We start from the raw sequence: 17,143 nt of genomic DNA, 5'->3' as shown, positions 1-17,143 counted from the left end.
ATAAACATAATGCATGTGTAATTATATATTTTAAACTGTAAATACAGAATACAGTGATGCTACAAACATATGCATACATATACTGCAGACAGAATTTATATATATATATATATATATAAAATTGAGAATCTTGAAACACACCTCCCTCACTTTACTGGTGACACAAAATCTATTATTATAATTCCAGACAAGATTCCATTTGACACTACCAAATTCATTGAGGCATCAGTTTGCTTGGGGTATTGAATGTACCTGGTACATTTTCCTGAACAGTTTATTACAGGATCTTTTATCTTTAATGTTCACACCGTCAACCATAAGATTTATACTGTGAAAATCATCATCAACAGGATCATAACCCTGCAACAAATTCAATAAATCTGACAGTATAGCCTTAGTAATAGTTGCTTATTCCTTTTCAAATGTAAAGGTTCGATTTCCTGGAAGTTCCATCTAGCATTTTGTTATTTCATAAATGGTCATTTTTTTGTTTGAGGACAGTGAATGGTTTAGTGACACAGCCATTCTAGTTCTCTAGCTGATTCATGTTAAGGACAAAATGGCAAAGTAATATAAAAGTCCCGCAGATGACATTTGTGTGACGACACCTTGGTCAAAGCAAATATTTCATTCCTGTTTTATTAAAGAAAATTATTATGTAACCCCGATTAATCCTGGCAACGTTAATTGCATAATTAGTAATTATGTAATTGTAAAATTACTTTGCCTATCCTGTTGATCTGGGTTTGATATTTATAATTTATGTATTATGAATTTCTTCTACATTAAGGGTCTTATTCTTCTGATCATGAGGAACAAAACTTCTATTTCCCCATTAAAATTCAGACCTTTTAAATAGAAGTGAAGCCACATTCACTCAAAGCGACAGGTATTTTAGGAACTGTAGCGACTTGGATTGATAACTGGTTAACGGATAGGAAGCAGCGAGTAGTTATAAGAGGCTCGATGTCACAGTGGGCCTGCGTTCAATTTTAGGACCACTTTTGTTCCTTATTTACATAAATGATATAGACACCAATATATACAGTAAACTGGTGAAATTTGCAGATGACACCAAGGTGGGTGGTGTAGCAGATACTGAACTAGCGGCTCAGCAGCTACAGCGGGATCTTAATTTAATTAGTGACTGGGCTGACACCTGGCAGATGAAATTTAACATAGACAAATGTAAGGTACTCCATGTAGGGAGCAGAAATATAAAGTACAGGTATTTTATGGGACCTACTGAAATAAAGGTAGCTGATTATGAGAAAGACCTTGGTGTGTATGTTGATGCTTCCATGTCTCATTCTCGCCAGTGCGGGGAAGCAATAAAAAAGGCCAATAGGATGTTGGGGTATATCTCCAGGTGTGTGGAGTTTAAGTCAAGGGAGGTAATGCTAAGATTATACAATTCCTTGGTGAGACCTCACCTAGAATATTGTGTACAGGTTTGGTCACCGTATCTTAAAAAGGACATAGCGGCCTTAGAAAAGGTGCAGCGTAGGGCCACAAGAATGATTCCTGGTCTTAGAGGAATGTCATACGAGGAAAGGTTATTTGAGCTAAATCTGTTCAGCCTCAAGCAAAGGAGACTGAGGGGGGACATGATCCAGGTCTATAAGATTCTAACAGGTTTGGATGCTGTTCAACCGAATAGTTACTTCAGCATTAGTTCAAATACAAGAACTCGTGGCCATAGGTGGAAATTAGCGGGAGAACATTTCAAACTGGATTTAAGGAAGCACTTCTTTACACAGCGTGTAGTCAGAGTATGGAATAGTCTTCCTGATAACGTAGTGCAAGCCGAATCCTTGGGTTCCTTTAAATCAGAGCTAGATAAGATTTTAACAACTCTGAGCTATTAGTTAAGTTCTCCCCAAGCGAGCTCGATGGGCCGAATGGCCTCCTCTCGTTTGTATATTTCTTATGTTCTTATGTTCTTAAGTTGAACATGGGGAAAACAATTTCTCTAAGTGCAGCTCACACATAAATTAATAGCATTTTAACAAAGTTAATTGATGTACTAGATTGGAAATTGATGGAACTTTCTGGATTAGCATGCAGGATAAACTGGAGTTAATCCCCTAATAGCTGCTTACCCCTTGCTGGGTTTTAAAGCACCAGCGTTCCACCAGGTCTGTCGTCTTTATATACAAATACTGTGTGCAGCCTATGACTTTTTACACAATTCAGATGGAAGGACACAGTGCTTGGTCAAGAGCACTGGAAATACAGGTAGCAAACCCTCAGCGGGGCCCTTTCCCAGACCCAATTGGTCTCCTATGTACAAATTCAGTTAACCATCTTCAAAGAACAGCGATCCAAAATGAATTATTCATTTTATTTAAATAGGGACGCAAATCACTGGCAAACACATTATACCAGTACAGGAAGCTTTTAAAATTACTCATATGCCATTACAGTTGTCCTCTGTAGTCATCCTCTAGCTTTACCAGCTGCTGATTTACACTTGAATGGCAAACATTGCAATAAATCGTCTGAACACAGAACATTTAAATACATTGCGCAGGCCGTTACATATATATTCAATAAAACAATTTTGACTTACAGTACTCAGGGAAATGCTGTAAATGAAACTATTATAACAGCAAGCTGCATTATCTTGCATTAAGGGGATTTTTTTTTCAAACTTAAATCGGTGCACGGAACTCTTAAGGCTTTTACACACGATCAATCTTTTTCATTATAAAAAAAGCTGAGCAAACTCGAAATGGTATTTTATTGATATTAACATGACAAATGAACAAAAGGGCCCGATTAATTGCTCCTTTTAAATACTCAATTGAGGTGTTTTTCCGTTGCGATTCCTATTTACTTTCTTGCTCCTTAAAATATTCAAAGAACCTCGGACTACAAAACCCATGTGCAAAGCTGAACTACTACGTGGGGCACAAAGGCACAGTTCATTCATGCGTGCCGTGCAGCTGGTGTACAGATCCAATCGCCTTAGAAATGAATGCAATATACATGAACAAAACGGAACAAGCAAACACGCTTCCGTTTTCTGTTCCGTTTTGTTTCCAGTTCAGAGGTCAAGAGGGAGGAGCTCCACCATGCGGCACCTTCAGTAGAGTCGAGCCCCATAGCCAAACGTCTGTTTGATGGCGTCGAAGTAATACCGCTGCCAGCCGGCTTTGGTCCTGTCCTCCTCGTTCACCGGCACACCCGTGCACTCCAGCTTCAGCTCTGTCTCGCCTCCACGCTCCACAAGATATATGGTGATAGTGGCATAGTGCTCTGAGGGAGATGGGCAGGGCTCTCAGTGTGTGCAAATGAATGGTCCGCATAAAGCTCTGAGGGGTACTAAAACGGGAGTACGACACAGTGCCATCATCTAGACCTTGACCCAGATTGTGGGTGAACCCCCCAGCGAAATATCATGGGGGAATTTAATCATGTGACTTGGCCATAGTCCTAGTCAGTGGTAGCACATGAATGAGGTGCTGATTACTTTGATAAGTCACACAAAATTATGCTTTTAATAAAGGCTGGGGAGAGTATGTCAGCCAAGATGACAGAATAGCGTTGCTTTTGAAGTACAAGATATGAAAAATCTGACACCACCCAAGCCTAGTGTAGAGGGGAGATGGGGTGGACCGAGGAATACATTATTATAATACTGATATAATTGTAATCATAATTAGATGCTAATTCAAGTTTGAAGGTAAAGCACAAAGCTAGGCTCAGTGTGTATACAGAGAGGGTTCAAATAAAAATGTGACTAGGTGCGATAACCCAGCAGTGTTAAACAGATAATTACGCAGACCCTTAATTATGACTGAGTATACTATTGGAAAATGACCACCTACCACTAGGCCACGTCTTAAACCGCCATTTCATGACAATCTTCTCATCTGGAACCTGGAAAATATTGCATCTTTTGGTTCTTGTTGGTCAAGTAAAGCCATTACAAATCAAACTATAATCAAAAGTACAAACTCTTAAATGATAGGAAGTCTCTCTCTTACCAACTCCTTGAACTCTCCACAGACATTCCCATCCAGCAGACGAAATTTCCCTCCTTTGTCACCGTTGACCATGGCTGGCCCATGAGTAAATGCCTGCACCATCTACAGACAAGGGAGGAAAAAAATAAACACATGAACCTGACTGAAAGATAAGCTAATAAACATTCTACATACATGGTTACAAGCACCTCTAGCTAGAACAACAATGATTTATTCCTGGAAAAAAGAAAAGAAAAAAAAAAAAAAAAAAAAAAAACACGACGACAACTCCCAATGATAGCTTTCATTTAGAAATGCACTCCAGGATTACTGTGATTCTTTCCCCAACTCCATTCAAGAAAGTAGTGCTTATTCTCCCTTTATGCTAAACTTCACACTACATGCTTTTAGCTCCAGCGCTCTGCTTGCAGACAATTTTTAGAGCCAACAAAACCCTCAGATTGAAGACCAATTGGTGTTTGATCAGCACTGGCAAAATCGGCACTCGATCTGTATGCTTAAACTGTTCAAAGACAACCCGATGAAGTTGCCAATGCATCACAGATGCCCATTAGATATCTCGCAGGCTAAATATCTGGACTCCAAATCCTGTAGTGTGAAATGTGTTGTGACTGACAATGAGCCCATGAGAGCGCAAGACAGAAGGTGAGGCAAAAGTCAAGGGAGGAATTTCAATAGGTGTGTTCCCATCGTGAGTGGCGAGAGCGTCAAAGTAATTGGAAGCCATTCATTCTCTATGGGAAGGCACGTCACCAGGCAGAGAAGAGCAGTATGGTGTGTTGCATCGTGGATTTGGGCAGTGAGAGCATGGTAATGAGCTATGATGCAGTTCGGCGACAACCAATTGGAATGTAGAGATGCTCCACTAAAGAGTTCCACAGAACACGAGCATGTAAACTTTTGTTCTGACCAAAAAGTTCCCAAGCACCATCGGGGTATAAACTGTGAGAATATGTCTCCACCCTCTAGACATGGTAAAACATAACTGTGTTTAGGCAGCATAAAACTATGCTTTAAAGAAAAAAAAAAAAAGGACATATGCATTTTTATACCCCGCCAGCCAGTGTTAATTTTGACTGCAAATTTATTTAGTTTTAGTCAGTCTTTTGACTAAAATGTAATTTAGTTTGTCATCTAAATTATTTTAGTTTTAGTTGACTAAATATCATAAGATTAGTCAACTAAAACTACAGTTGATTTAGCAGACTAAAATGAAGTATAAAATGTAATGTTTAAAGTTTCCCTTTGATGTCAGAAAGTCATTATGTTCACCAAGATGAAATGAAGCCAATGTTAAGGGATGGTATTAAGGTCTGACTGTGCAGTACACAAAGACACAGATTTCACTCTTATTTGAAACACAAACTTATGTTTATTTATCCCCTCCTGGAGCAGACACCTTATTGTGGTGGAGGAGTTTGCGTGTTCCAGTGATCCCAGGAGCTAAGTTGCCCGGGGCTTTATGCCCCTGGTAGGGTCACCCAAGGCAAACAGGTCCGGGGTGAGGAACCAGACGAAGTTCGGCTCAAAAGACCCCATATGATGAGAAAAATATTGGAAACACGTTTTCCCTTGCCCGGACGCGGGTCACCGGGGCCCCCCCCTGGAGCCAGGCCTGGGGGTGGGGCTCGATGGCGAGCGCCTGGTGGCCAGGCCTATACCCATGGGGCCTGGTTGGGCACAGCCCGAACAAGGCACGTGGGTCCCCCTTCCAATGGGCTCACCACCCGTAGGAGGGGCCATAGGGGTCGGGTGCATTGTGAGCTGGGCAGTGGCCGAAGGCGGGGACCTTGGCGGTCCGATCCTTGGCTGCAGAAGCTAGCTCTTGGGACATGGAATGTCACCTCTCTGATGGGGAAGGAGCCTGAGCTGGTGCGCGAGGTTGAGAAATTCCGGCTAGACATAGTCGGGCTCACCTCGACGCACGGCTTAGGCTCTGGAACCAGTCTCCTTGAAGGTGGTTGGACCCTTTTCCACTCTGGAGTTGCCTGCGGGGAGAGGCGCAGAGCGGGGGTGGGCATACTTATTGCCCCTTGGCTGGGCGCCTGCACATTGGGGTTTACCGCGGTGGACAAGAGGGTAGCCTCCCTTCGCCTTCGGGTGGGGGGACGGGTTCTGACTGTTGTTTGCGCATATGCGCCGAGCAGCAGTTCAGAGTACCCACCCTTTTTAGAGTCTCTGGAAGGGGTGTTGGAGAGCATTCCTTCTGGGGACTCTTGTTCTGCTGGGGGACTTCAATGCTCACGTGGGCAATGACAGTGAGACCTGGAGTGGCGTGACTGGGAGGAACGGCCCCCCCGATCTGAACCCGAGTGGTGTTCTGTTGTTGGACTTCTGTGCTCGCCACGGATTGTCCATAATGAACACCATGTTCAGGCATAAGGGTGTTCATATGTGCACTTGACACCAGGACACCCTAGGCCGCAGTTCGATGATCGACTTTGGAGTCGTGTCGTCGGACTTGTGGCCGCATGTCTTGGACACTCGGGTGAAGAGAGGGGCGGAGCTGTCAACTGATCACTACCTGGTGGTGGGTTGGCTCTGCTGGTGGGGGAGGAAGCTGGCCAGGCCTGGCAGGCCCAAGCGTATAGTGAGGGTCTGCTGGGAACATCTGGCTGAATCCCCTGTCAGGAGGAGTTTCAACTCCTACCTCCGGCAGAACTTTTCCCATGTCCCGGGGGAGGCGGGGGACATTGAGTCTGAATGGGCCATGTTCCACGCCTCCATTGTGGAGGCGGCTGACCGGAGCTGTGGCCGTAAGGTAGTCGGTGCCTGTCGCGGCGGCAATCCGCGAACCCGCTGGTGGACACCAGTGGTGAGGGATGCCGTCAAGCTGAAGAAGAAGTCCTATCGGGCCTATTTAGCCTGTGGGACTTCAGAGGCAGCTGACGGGTACCGGTAGGCCAAGCGGGATGCGGCTTCGGCGGTCGCTGAGGCAAAAACTCGGGTTTGGGAGGAGTTTGGCGAGGCCATGGAAAACGACTTCCGGACGGCTTCGAGGCGATTCTGGTCCACCATCTGGCGGCTCCGGGTGGGAAAGCGGTGCAACATCAACACTGTTTATGGTGGGGATGGGGTGCTGCTGACCTCAACCCGGGACGTTTTGGGTCGGTGGAAGGAGTACTTCGAAGATCTCCTCAATCCCACCAACACGCCTTCCGATGTGGAAGCAGAGTATGGGGACTTGGGTGTGGACTCCCCTATGTCGGGGGCGGAGGTCGCTGAGGTGGTAAAAAAGCTCCTCGGTAGTCGAGCCCCGGGGGTGGATGAGATCCGCCCAGAGTTCCTGAAGGCTCTGGATGCTGTGGGGATGTCTTGGTTAACACGCATCTGCAGCATCGCGTGGACATCGGGGGCAGTGCCTCTGGACTGGCAGACCGGGGTGGTGGTCCCCCTCTTCAAGAAAGGGGACCAGAGGGTGTGCTCCAACTATAGGGGGATCACACTCCTCAGCCTCCCTGGTAAGGTCTATTCGGGGGTTCTGGAGAGGAGGGTCTGCCAGATTGTCGAACCGCGGATTCAGGAGGAGCAGTGTGGTTTTCGCCCCGGCCGTGGAACAGTGGACCAGCTCTTTACTCTCTGCAGGGTTCTAGAGGGTTCATGGGAGTTTGCCCAACCAGTCTACATGTGTTTTGTGGACTTGGAGAAGGCATTTGACCGTGTCCCTCGGGGAGTCCTGTGGGGGGTGCTCCGGGAGTATGGGGTGCGTCAGGCGGATCGGTGCGGCGTCCGCAGTGATGCGGGCGCTGCATCAGTCTGTCATGGTGAAGAAGGAACTGAGCCAAAAGGCGAAGCTCTCGATTTACCAGTCGATCTACGTTCCTACCCTCACCTATGGTCACGAGCTGTGGGTAGTGACCAAAAGAACAAGATCGCGAGTTCAAGTGGCCGAAATGAGTTTCCTCTGCAGGGTGGCTGGGCTCTCCCTTAGAGATAGGGTGAGGAGCTCGGTCATTCGGGAGGGACTCAGAGTAGAGCCGCTGCTCCTCCGCATTGAAAGGAGCCAGATGAGGTGGCTCAGGCATCTGATTAGGATGCCTCCTGGACGCCTCCCTGGTGAGCTCTTCCGGGCATGTCCCACTGGGAGGAGGCCCCGGGGAAGACCCAGGACACGCTGGAGGGACTATGTCTCTCGGCTGGCCTGGGAACGCCTCGGGATTCCCCCAGAGGAGCTGGATGAAGTGGCCGGGGAGAGGGAAGTCTGGGTTTCCCTGCTGAGACTGCTGCCCCCGCGACCCAACCTCGGATAAGCGGGAGAAAATGGATGGATGGATGGATACCCGGAAACTGAGTACTTTAAAATCAGTAGTGCCATTAGTGCAAAAATAAAATCACTTCAAAGCGCATAGGCTATAATGCCACCAGGCCAGAGAGACCAGGCTCTCTCTGAATATTAAAATAGAAATATTAAAAAAATATTTGTAGACATAGTTTATTGGTGATTTCATGTTTGTTGAAGTGTCCGATTTTTAACAACTGTATAAATTAATGTTATTCGTTATATAAATCAACTCAGGTGAAACAAAAAATGCACATTTTCAGGATTGCCAAATTTTAAGCTTCTGGTATGATGCTCACGCTTTCAGACACACGCAGGAAATCTTACGGAAAATCTATATTATGCCATTATAAACCTAAAATTAGCTACGTCCAAAGTGTATTTACATGGTTAAATACAGAAGCAGACAATTTACAAGGTAAGAACTGTTACAGGTGTGCAGGCATCTCGAATTGAAAATCTCACTCCAGCCAGCTGGCCAAAGTTGGCAACCCCACGTTTTTATTTGGAATAAAAAGTAAAATGCACTGTTTTCACCTATAACGGCTCATCCATTTGTGTTGTTACTCCAACAAATATAAAACGAGTGAGAAAAACGTCATATTGAACAAATAATCAGCTCCCAGATGGGTTCGTCACTTTTTGAGGTCCCCCTGAAACATTTCCGTTGTGGTCTGCTATTTGCAGCGCGTTTTTTGTGTTTGCAGCGCGTTTCCGTATTTGCAGCGCCTGTGTTGTCAAACTGATGGAGACATTTTCTTAATTTGTTGTGGTTTTTTTCTGTTTGCATGTGTTTTCTGAAGTTGCAGCGCGTTGAGCTCTCTCGGCCACCGTAGATAAGTTTGTATGTATTTATATTAAAACGAGACTTTAATTTTACTACCGGTGTGGGATTATAGAAAACCAGTACTTAAATCCATGAACACTAAAATATATGACATAGACACGACTGTATTAGGGTTTTACGGCTTAAAGTGCTTAACTTATTTAAACATGCACAATTTTCACATTTTATTCATTTTCTCTTATTTTGAACTGCAGCCCTACCTTGATTTAGTAGATGTTGATACAACTAATAGGCTAGTTAAATATATACCACACTAAATAGTTAGACATTATGATCTTCCAGACCTTTGCTTCAAGACTGATCCCTGCCTTAGGCGAACTCTGTTAGTTCTGACTGGATCTCGTCTCTGCCAAACATTTTCGTCTCGTTTTTATTTGTTTACGAAATTGTCAATACACTTAGTCATAGTCTTAGGCGTCACAAAATATTTATTTAGAGTCTCGTTTTAGTCTGAAAATAAAGGGGCGTTGACGATTTGTTCGTCAACAAAATTAACACCGCCGCCAGCACAGTATAGATGTATGTGTTTAAAAAGGTCATTCAGCACTAGGATATACCTAAGCTAATAATTTTCTATTCAAGGGCAAAGGTTTCAGTCTGCAATGCATTATATGTTTTGCCATATGATAACTTGGTCTTTTAATCATAGAGACTGATATTAAAATTGTGAAAATTTCAACTAAGAGGTTCATTATTTTGTCTCATACACTGAATCAATGTCTGACTTGGAGCAAGTGAAGAAAAAGGACCAAAAGTAGTCAAAGATAGAATTCAAGCCCCAGACTGCCCAAAATAACTGTTGTTTATATAGTTTTATTCAGGGTTCTTGCACGTTTCAGTAAGTTAAATTTAAGACCTTTTTAAGACCTTCTAAGACCAACACTATGCATTACTTGAAACATTCAAATGATACCAGAAATTCTCATATTTTATGTCACTCATATCCTTAGCCCAACATCCACATATATATGTTTACACAGTGCGTTTTAATAAGTTCACATGTGTTTAAAGCACGTGGGAGTGGTATTTTAAGGCTTAAACTAAAAAAAATAAAAAATAAAAAATATTTATGCCTTAAAATATATAGTGATCCCCCACCTATCGCGGAAGTTACGTTCCAGACCCATCAGCGATAATGAAAACAACTGGAAACAGCTGATAAACACGGGGAATCCACATGGGGTTAACGAGGGGGCGTGGCACACGGGAGGAGCAGACCAGCGGGGCAGGACATACTGCACTTTTAATCAGATTTTTTTGATTTTCTAAGCAATTTTTATTCAAATAAGTTTTTTTTCTTCATCTCTATTTTGCTTTTTTTTGTGTTGGTTTAACTTTTTAAATCATGTTTTTATAAAGCACATTAAATAACCCCTGTGTATGATAATAAAAACTTGCCATACCATAAGTTGACAGAGAAATGTTTTCCTCAAGACCACATGAACAACTAAAAACTATATGCTGGAAACTAAGACATTCACAAGATAACTCCATGAAAAGCTCTGTAAAAGTAGAAATGTGTTCATTTTATGATAAGATAACATGAGCCAACTGGCTAGTAGTTGCCTTTTGACTGGAGTGAATTTTTTCAGTTATCAGAGAAAAAAAAAGTTACTAACGCACTACATCAAAACATTTACATTGCAATAATGTAACGCATGAAAAAAACTTGTAACTATATCATTCAGTAATACAAATAATAAAACAACATACCATTCACATTGACCTCAAGAACTAAGTTAGCACTTGATTCCCCTGCACTTCCTGTTGTGGCTGAGCGTGCACCTGATGTCAGTGGTTGAAAGTGCACATTCTGCAGCCAGACCCTTCTCAAACTAGATGGTTGCCTAGCTGCAGTGATCACGCAATGGGATTTGTAGTTTTATTACCACGCAGACACCGGTGCAGATCAGAAAACACAACCAACGGATTACCGTTTTACAACGTTTTACTATTTTATTTTCTGCGGACAACGCTTTTTGGGAATGAACGGAGGTAAGAATTTTAAGACTTGGGTAAATTAAATTTAAGACCTAGGATGAAAATCTGCCTTAAATTTAACTATGAATTTTAGACTTTTTAAGACCCCGCGGGAACCCTGTTTATTATACATTGTCATTAACACATCTAGCTTATCTAGACTATTGAATGCACATTCTTACATGCATTATTTTACATTCATGTATTTTTTACTGGCACGTTTCACCAATATCATTAAAGTGAGTTTGATACAGAGACAAAAATAATGAAGCATAGACCAAGATGTTTGAAATTATTGGTGATCCAGATGGTGGTGATCAATTGGTGAAGTGCATAATATTTTTGGTGGGGGAAAAAAGAAGGATATCACATACTACTTTTTGTGCCATGCAAAACAATACAAATGGTCAGTAATTTTTATGTTACTTATTCTATCATCTTAATTACATGTGCTTTGACAAATGACATCCTATCGGCAGTTAGCACAAAGATAAGCTACGTTTGTTTGCTTTGCAGCCACTTTAACAAGTTTCCAAGACCCAGCATTGTGAACAACTTTGTCCCACCTACTACATCTACATCAGAGAGCGTTCCCAGCATTTGCTAGAGTAATGCATAGGGCAGCCAGAGTGAACACTGACACTCTCACAGCCCACGGTGTGAACGTACAGTTATTGTTCAGGGATATTATATTAGGCTATATTATATGTCGGATCATTGAAGACCAAAGGTATGAGATACTGTTTCCTGAAAGTTCTATGTATACAGGTGTTAATTTACCACGTTTGTAAATATCCAGTATACGTGTATCGAGTTGACAAGAATTTTAATTTTCTGGGGTCATTCTTGTGTGTGATTTCATGACAAAACATAGCTTTGATACCAGACAGACTCATCAGCGATTCCTCCGGTTAAAGATCTTGTAGCATGTGACCCCCTGTTGCTGATCAGTTGTGTAGTGTGTAAACCACAACGACTTCAAGATTCCTGATTACAAGATGACAAGTTGTGGAGTGTGAACAGTATAGCATTCTGATGACTTTAAAAGTCGTGCAGTGTGAACATAGCATTAGTCTGCTGAAGGTAGACAGACATCTGTGCTCACCTCCTCATTGAGAAAGACTCTGTAGAGTTCCTCTGGTGAGGTGAGAAACGTTTCCTTCAGACAGAATTTGCAAGTAGGAATCTTTATGCCAGTGCTAGGTGAAGGGGTGGAGCTGACAGCTCCTGGCTGTAGGGAGAAACAGGGGTCTTGAGAAACATTGTGCCTTTATCTACTAACCCAAAGAGTATCCTTTCCTCCTGTATCAACATCTAAACTTGCATGCATGTAAACCATCCAGCCAGAGGAAACCAATTTGATGACACATCAAATGCGGTCCTAAAGAACAAACCCTCCAGAATCTGAGCTACATGATTCGTGGCTCCTGAAGCAGCAGGATATAGCTGGCAACTTTGTGACAGAGTGGTTTCAACCGATCTACATAAGCCCCTCCCACATGTGCACCAGGGCAACACAGCACCAACTGAAAAGAAAGACCCCATAACAACCATACATTCTACAAAAGCAGAGCTGAGCAGACACCCATGTTACAGGTAGCTATATATTAACCATGCCATACAGTTAGTGATACTATTTTCCAATGAGGATGTTTAAATAGCCATGGCCAGCATATACTGAATTCTCATCCAGTACCAAATACTTTATCTACAGATACCTGTCTGTGCAATTTTCCCATTATAACAACAACAACTGGAGCTATGTTTTAGACAGCCCACCAATCCAGCCAGGCAGCCAATCCCATTTCACCAAACCCCACGTGACCAGAGTTCTGCCTGCGCGGCCCATGCACACCCACCTGTAAATTCTGAGTGTTACCCTTGGACTGGGGTGTCTGCTGCTGCTGCTTGTTCATGCCATTGGTCGTGGGGAGGATCATGCCCTGGGTGAACTCTGAGAAGATTTCATTAATCTCATTCTCCATATCAGCGATTGGTTGTGAGTCACATGACTTTTAACCAGTTTTGGGGGTCATGAGTTACAATGTAATGTGTTATTGCAATTACTTCGTTATGGTGGAAAGAAATAAAGTAAAGCATTACAGTGAAATTTCAGTAATCACATTACAGTTACTGGATTATTAAATTCTTTCCTGCATTACTTTTCAAAAGAATGTTTTTCATGACGAATATTTAAATTTAACTTGTAAAATAGGTAATTGCAGTCCTGCGTGTAAATTGGTCTATACAAACTGATTATCACAGTTAACATCTATTTTAGAACTGGAAGATGCAAAGGGCATGTGTTCTGATCAATTTTAATTACAGATGTTTCTAGATCAGAAAATAAATTAAAAAACCTGATGGAAGAGAGAGTGCTTCAGTAAGTGGAGATATTCATCATTTTCAAATTTACTCCACGAAAAGACAAGAATATTACTGTAAAACATAAGCTATGCCCAGGTCAGAAACACCTTTCTACCACTGTCAATAACATGGGCAACCTGTCTAAGCACCTGATAAGACAACAGGCAAGAACAAAGTATTGAAAATAAAAGTAATGAAACGACTATATTTGTTCTTATATTTTTATGGAGCAAATTGGAGGAATTTGTAGTTTTAGAGAGCAACTCAAAAGTGAAGTAATGAGTAGTGTAATTACTTTTCAAAAGGAGGAATGAGTAAAGTAATCCCAGTACAATTTAACGAATTGGCAACATAATTCCTTTTTTGTGTAACAACCCCAACACTGCTTGTAGTACTATAGTAATGATCTTCATATTACAAAGCATAAAGGTGCCAGGCTCACCTGTTTTCAGGTATCCCACATAGCCCCCCAGCACGGTCCTTATTTTGTTTACCCCATCCTTCTTCATCAGGGTTAACAGGGGGGTGTCAGGCTCATCCTTACAAAGTGACACACTGACCTGCCAGAAGAAGTAAATGGCACAGTAGTCAGAGTTCATATACACACTGACAGCTGCCACACACCCCATTCATTGCATCCTGTGATCAGAGGGTCATTGATTAAATCCCCCATATGAGATGGTCCTCATTGTTTTAAAGCTACTGTCCAGCTCTATAGATTGCATAAATATGTCATCCCCATAGGAATAATTACCATGTAATAACTGATTAAAATATAAAAAATTGAATAACAAACAAACCTGTATGAGGACAATTTCTGTGCAGCTTATATTAAGGTAAATATAGCCAGCTAAAGTCATAGCCCCCCCCCCCCCAAAAAAAGTTCAAACTTTGTTCGCTTAAATCTCCCTCAATATTGATTCAAGACATGCCCAATTTCAGTTTCATGAGTTACTCATGTGACCAAATCAGCATACCAAGTTTCGTTAAAATCCGTGACGATGAGGTCCGAAAGTGTGATGATTTGACATGGAATAACCCAACTAAAGAATTTCTATGTACATGTACAATGAACAAATATTGTTTCCTCCTTAAAATACTTACATCTATGTCATCCATGTCATTCTCATCAGACAGGTTGGGAATTTCTATGTTTCCTTTATATACGATTCCAGTAGTTGATGTTCCTGAGAAACAACATTTCAGTGAGGGCTCTGAGATCATATGTAACAAGCATCCCCTTGTTGGCACTGGGATATCCCAAATTAAATTTTTTATTTGTTATACTCAGTACAATGTGCAGTGAAATGCACAGTCACCTAGCTACAGAACTGTGAACAGATGACATAAAGAGTCGCACTGGAAGACCATAAGGGGAAGTCAATTAAAGCTGAAAGCTAGAGAAACACCAGAACAAAACACCAAAGTTCAACATCCAGTGCTTCACAGGTTAAATGTATTCAATAGTCCCACTGGACAGTTTAGCTGTATTTTTATTAAATTGTTTGAACATTTATGGGCATTTATGAAATTCACCCAAACAAGCTTACAGAACACAAACCATTGTAACTCACCTGTCCACTTGGCCTTCACGTCCCACTCATAGAAGTAGATAAGCTTGCCTTTGCGGTTGTTGATGGATGCCTCGCCCTCCAGTTTGCTCACTTCCACAATCTCGCAGCTCCCCTCCTTGCTCACCACGCAGACTCCGATGAGCAGCTCTTTCAGCTTGTCTGAGGACCAGGAGGTCACATCCCGCTCAGTCCTGCATTTAGACAGTTAGAAGGATGAAGGAGAGGAACTCATGAGCTCCTCCTGGCCAGTATGCAAAGTCAGCACAAGTGTATTAGAAATGTCTTAAGATTCTGCCTTGGCGACTAGCAAAGATGACATTTATTTTCTATCTACATTTAAATATTACATGTGTTTTTTTATTATGCTTCCAAACAAGGAGACCAGATTAAAACTGGAAATTGTATTTGGTATTTTAACATTGATACCTGTATGAATTCTGTTCCATTTCCTTTACCTAGGGGTGTCAAACTGCAGTCCTGGAGGGCCAGAGCCCTGTGTAGATTAGTTCTTTCCCTGTTCCACCACAAATGAGTCAGCTCAAGTGTGGTAATTAGTACAAGGAGTTGAATCAGGTGTGTTAAATGAGGGGAAACCCAAAAATGTGCAGGGCTCCGGCCTTTCAGCACTGGAGTTTGACACCTGTGCCCTATATGGTACAAAAACAGCCAGTTCCCCCAGCCCCCGTAAAGGCTGCTGTCCTCTGCCTTGTGAGCTCCGGAAATAGCCTCTGTAGCCCATTCAAATGAGTCTCTGGGCGGGTCTGAAGCTTGAAATATATCATATAACCACTACACAGTGTTCTCTGCGTCTTTCTTGCAACAAGAGAACTGCGCCGCTCTACGACATTACTCTTGGAAGTCACGCAGGTCCAGTCATTTATGTTTTTACTCACCGACCTCCTTAAATTCTTAATGTCCAAATGTGGCATTTTGTAAACTGGAATCAATCGTTAATACAATCCGTCCAGTCAAAGGACTTCATACACGGAGGTTACCTTCAATGTATCGCACACACCTGTACTAAAGTCACTTTAAAATACCGAGGCACATTCTTCCATGCCACATTAATTAACACAGAGGCGTGTGAATGTTGTCATTTCCATTAGTTTCAGTAGATTAATGAAATTACATTTGGCGAAATAAGACGTTAAATGCCCAGTGTATGTTATATATCCGATCATCCACAGTTCACTAGCAGCGCGGAGTGCCTCTCTCGCCGGCACCATGTGCATCACGAAGATTCATAAGGTGGAGCGTCGCGACTGCTTTGGGCCGCCCACACGACCCACAGTGTTCCGACCTAAAGTGACATTGACGCCGATCAGCGTGCCGTCCTGGCCTGGCTTCAATTACGCTGTGCCCTGCGATTCCGCACCTTACCAGTGCCAGTTGTTGACGTTGGTGGCGTCAGCTCTCTCCTCCACGATCCAGCGTGGATCCCCTTCTCCCCATTTAGCCATGACAGCGCCGGTAGTCACAATGTGAGCTACAATGTTAACCTCTCAAATAAACTACGGAGTCAGCGAAACAGACGACTATCCTAACGGACCTGCCTATCTATCCAAAAATCTGCTTATTTGAGAGACACCAACGATCGTTAAAACTTTCCCCAGTTTTGACACGGGGCAATGTCCGCAATGTAGTCGGCTCGCACTCTCCGTTCTCCCCCAAAAGATTTCCAGAACACTCGTTGATGCGCCCGGAGTTTTATATCAGCACCCAGTAGAACTTACTGGAAAGGGCGCTCAGTGTCACCACCAAATGCTTCCTGACTGGAACTTTCCCTGACCGTCACAAAATATTTCAGTTCCACTTAATTGACAGCAGTTCCTGAGGTAGGGCCCAGGTGCAGAACCTAATTACTGATTGGGAATGGTTATAAATTAACCTAGAAAAGAAATACACTATGATTCAAAGGGGAAAGCAGGTAATTACTAGATGAAGCTTCTTGCACTGAGGTTTTCCAGCCAATCGTGTTAAATATTGGTTCATTTATCGAGGCTTCGAATGCTCACTAGAGTCACCTGCTGGTCAAAAGACCTTAGACGCTGGGTGTGTTGTGATTCATTACAACGTACATTATTACACTATACACCAAAACAAA

The 17,143-nt window shown here is 42.8% G+C and overlaps 1 protein-coding gene across 1 annotated transcript; it reads right to left on the bottom strand.

Moving 5' to 3' along the window:
* Nucleotides 1-2,325: 2,325 nt before the first annotated feature.
* LOC111838665 (activator of 90 kDa heat shock protein ATPase homolog 1-like) lies at nt 2,326-16,821 on the bottom strand. The gene is made up of 9 exons (XM_023801896.2): nt 16,420-16,821; nt 15,040-15,230; nt 14,570-14,652; nt 13,908-14,025; nt 12,958-13,052; nt 12,204-12,329; nt 3,993-4,094; nt 3,834-3,885; nt 2,326-3,261 (listed from the first exon to the last, which is right to left on the bottom strand). The coding sequence occupies exons 1-9, from the start codon at nt 16,497-16,499 to the stop codon at nt 3,089-3,091; spliced, it is 1,020 nt and encodes a 339-aa protein (XP_023657664.1). The 5' UTR covers nt 16,500-16,821; the 3' UTR covers nt 2,326-3,088.
* Nucleotides 16,822-17,143: the final 322 nt, after the last annotated feature.

This window comes from Paramormyrops kingsleyae, chromosome 19 (genome assembly GCF_048594095.1).
Source record: "Paramormyrops kingsleyae isolate MSU_618 chromosome 19, PKINGS_0.4, whole genome shotgun sequence".
Taxonomy (NCBI): Eukaryota; Metazoa; Chordata; class Actinopteri; order Osteoglossiformes; family Mormyridae; genus Paramormyrops; species Paramormyrops kingsleyae.
This window is presented reverse-complemented; position numbering and strand designations above follow the sequence as displayed.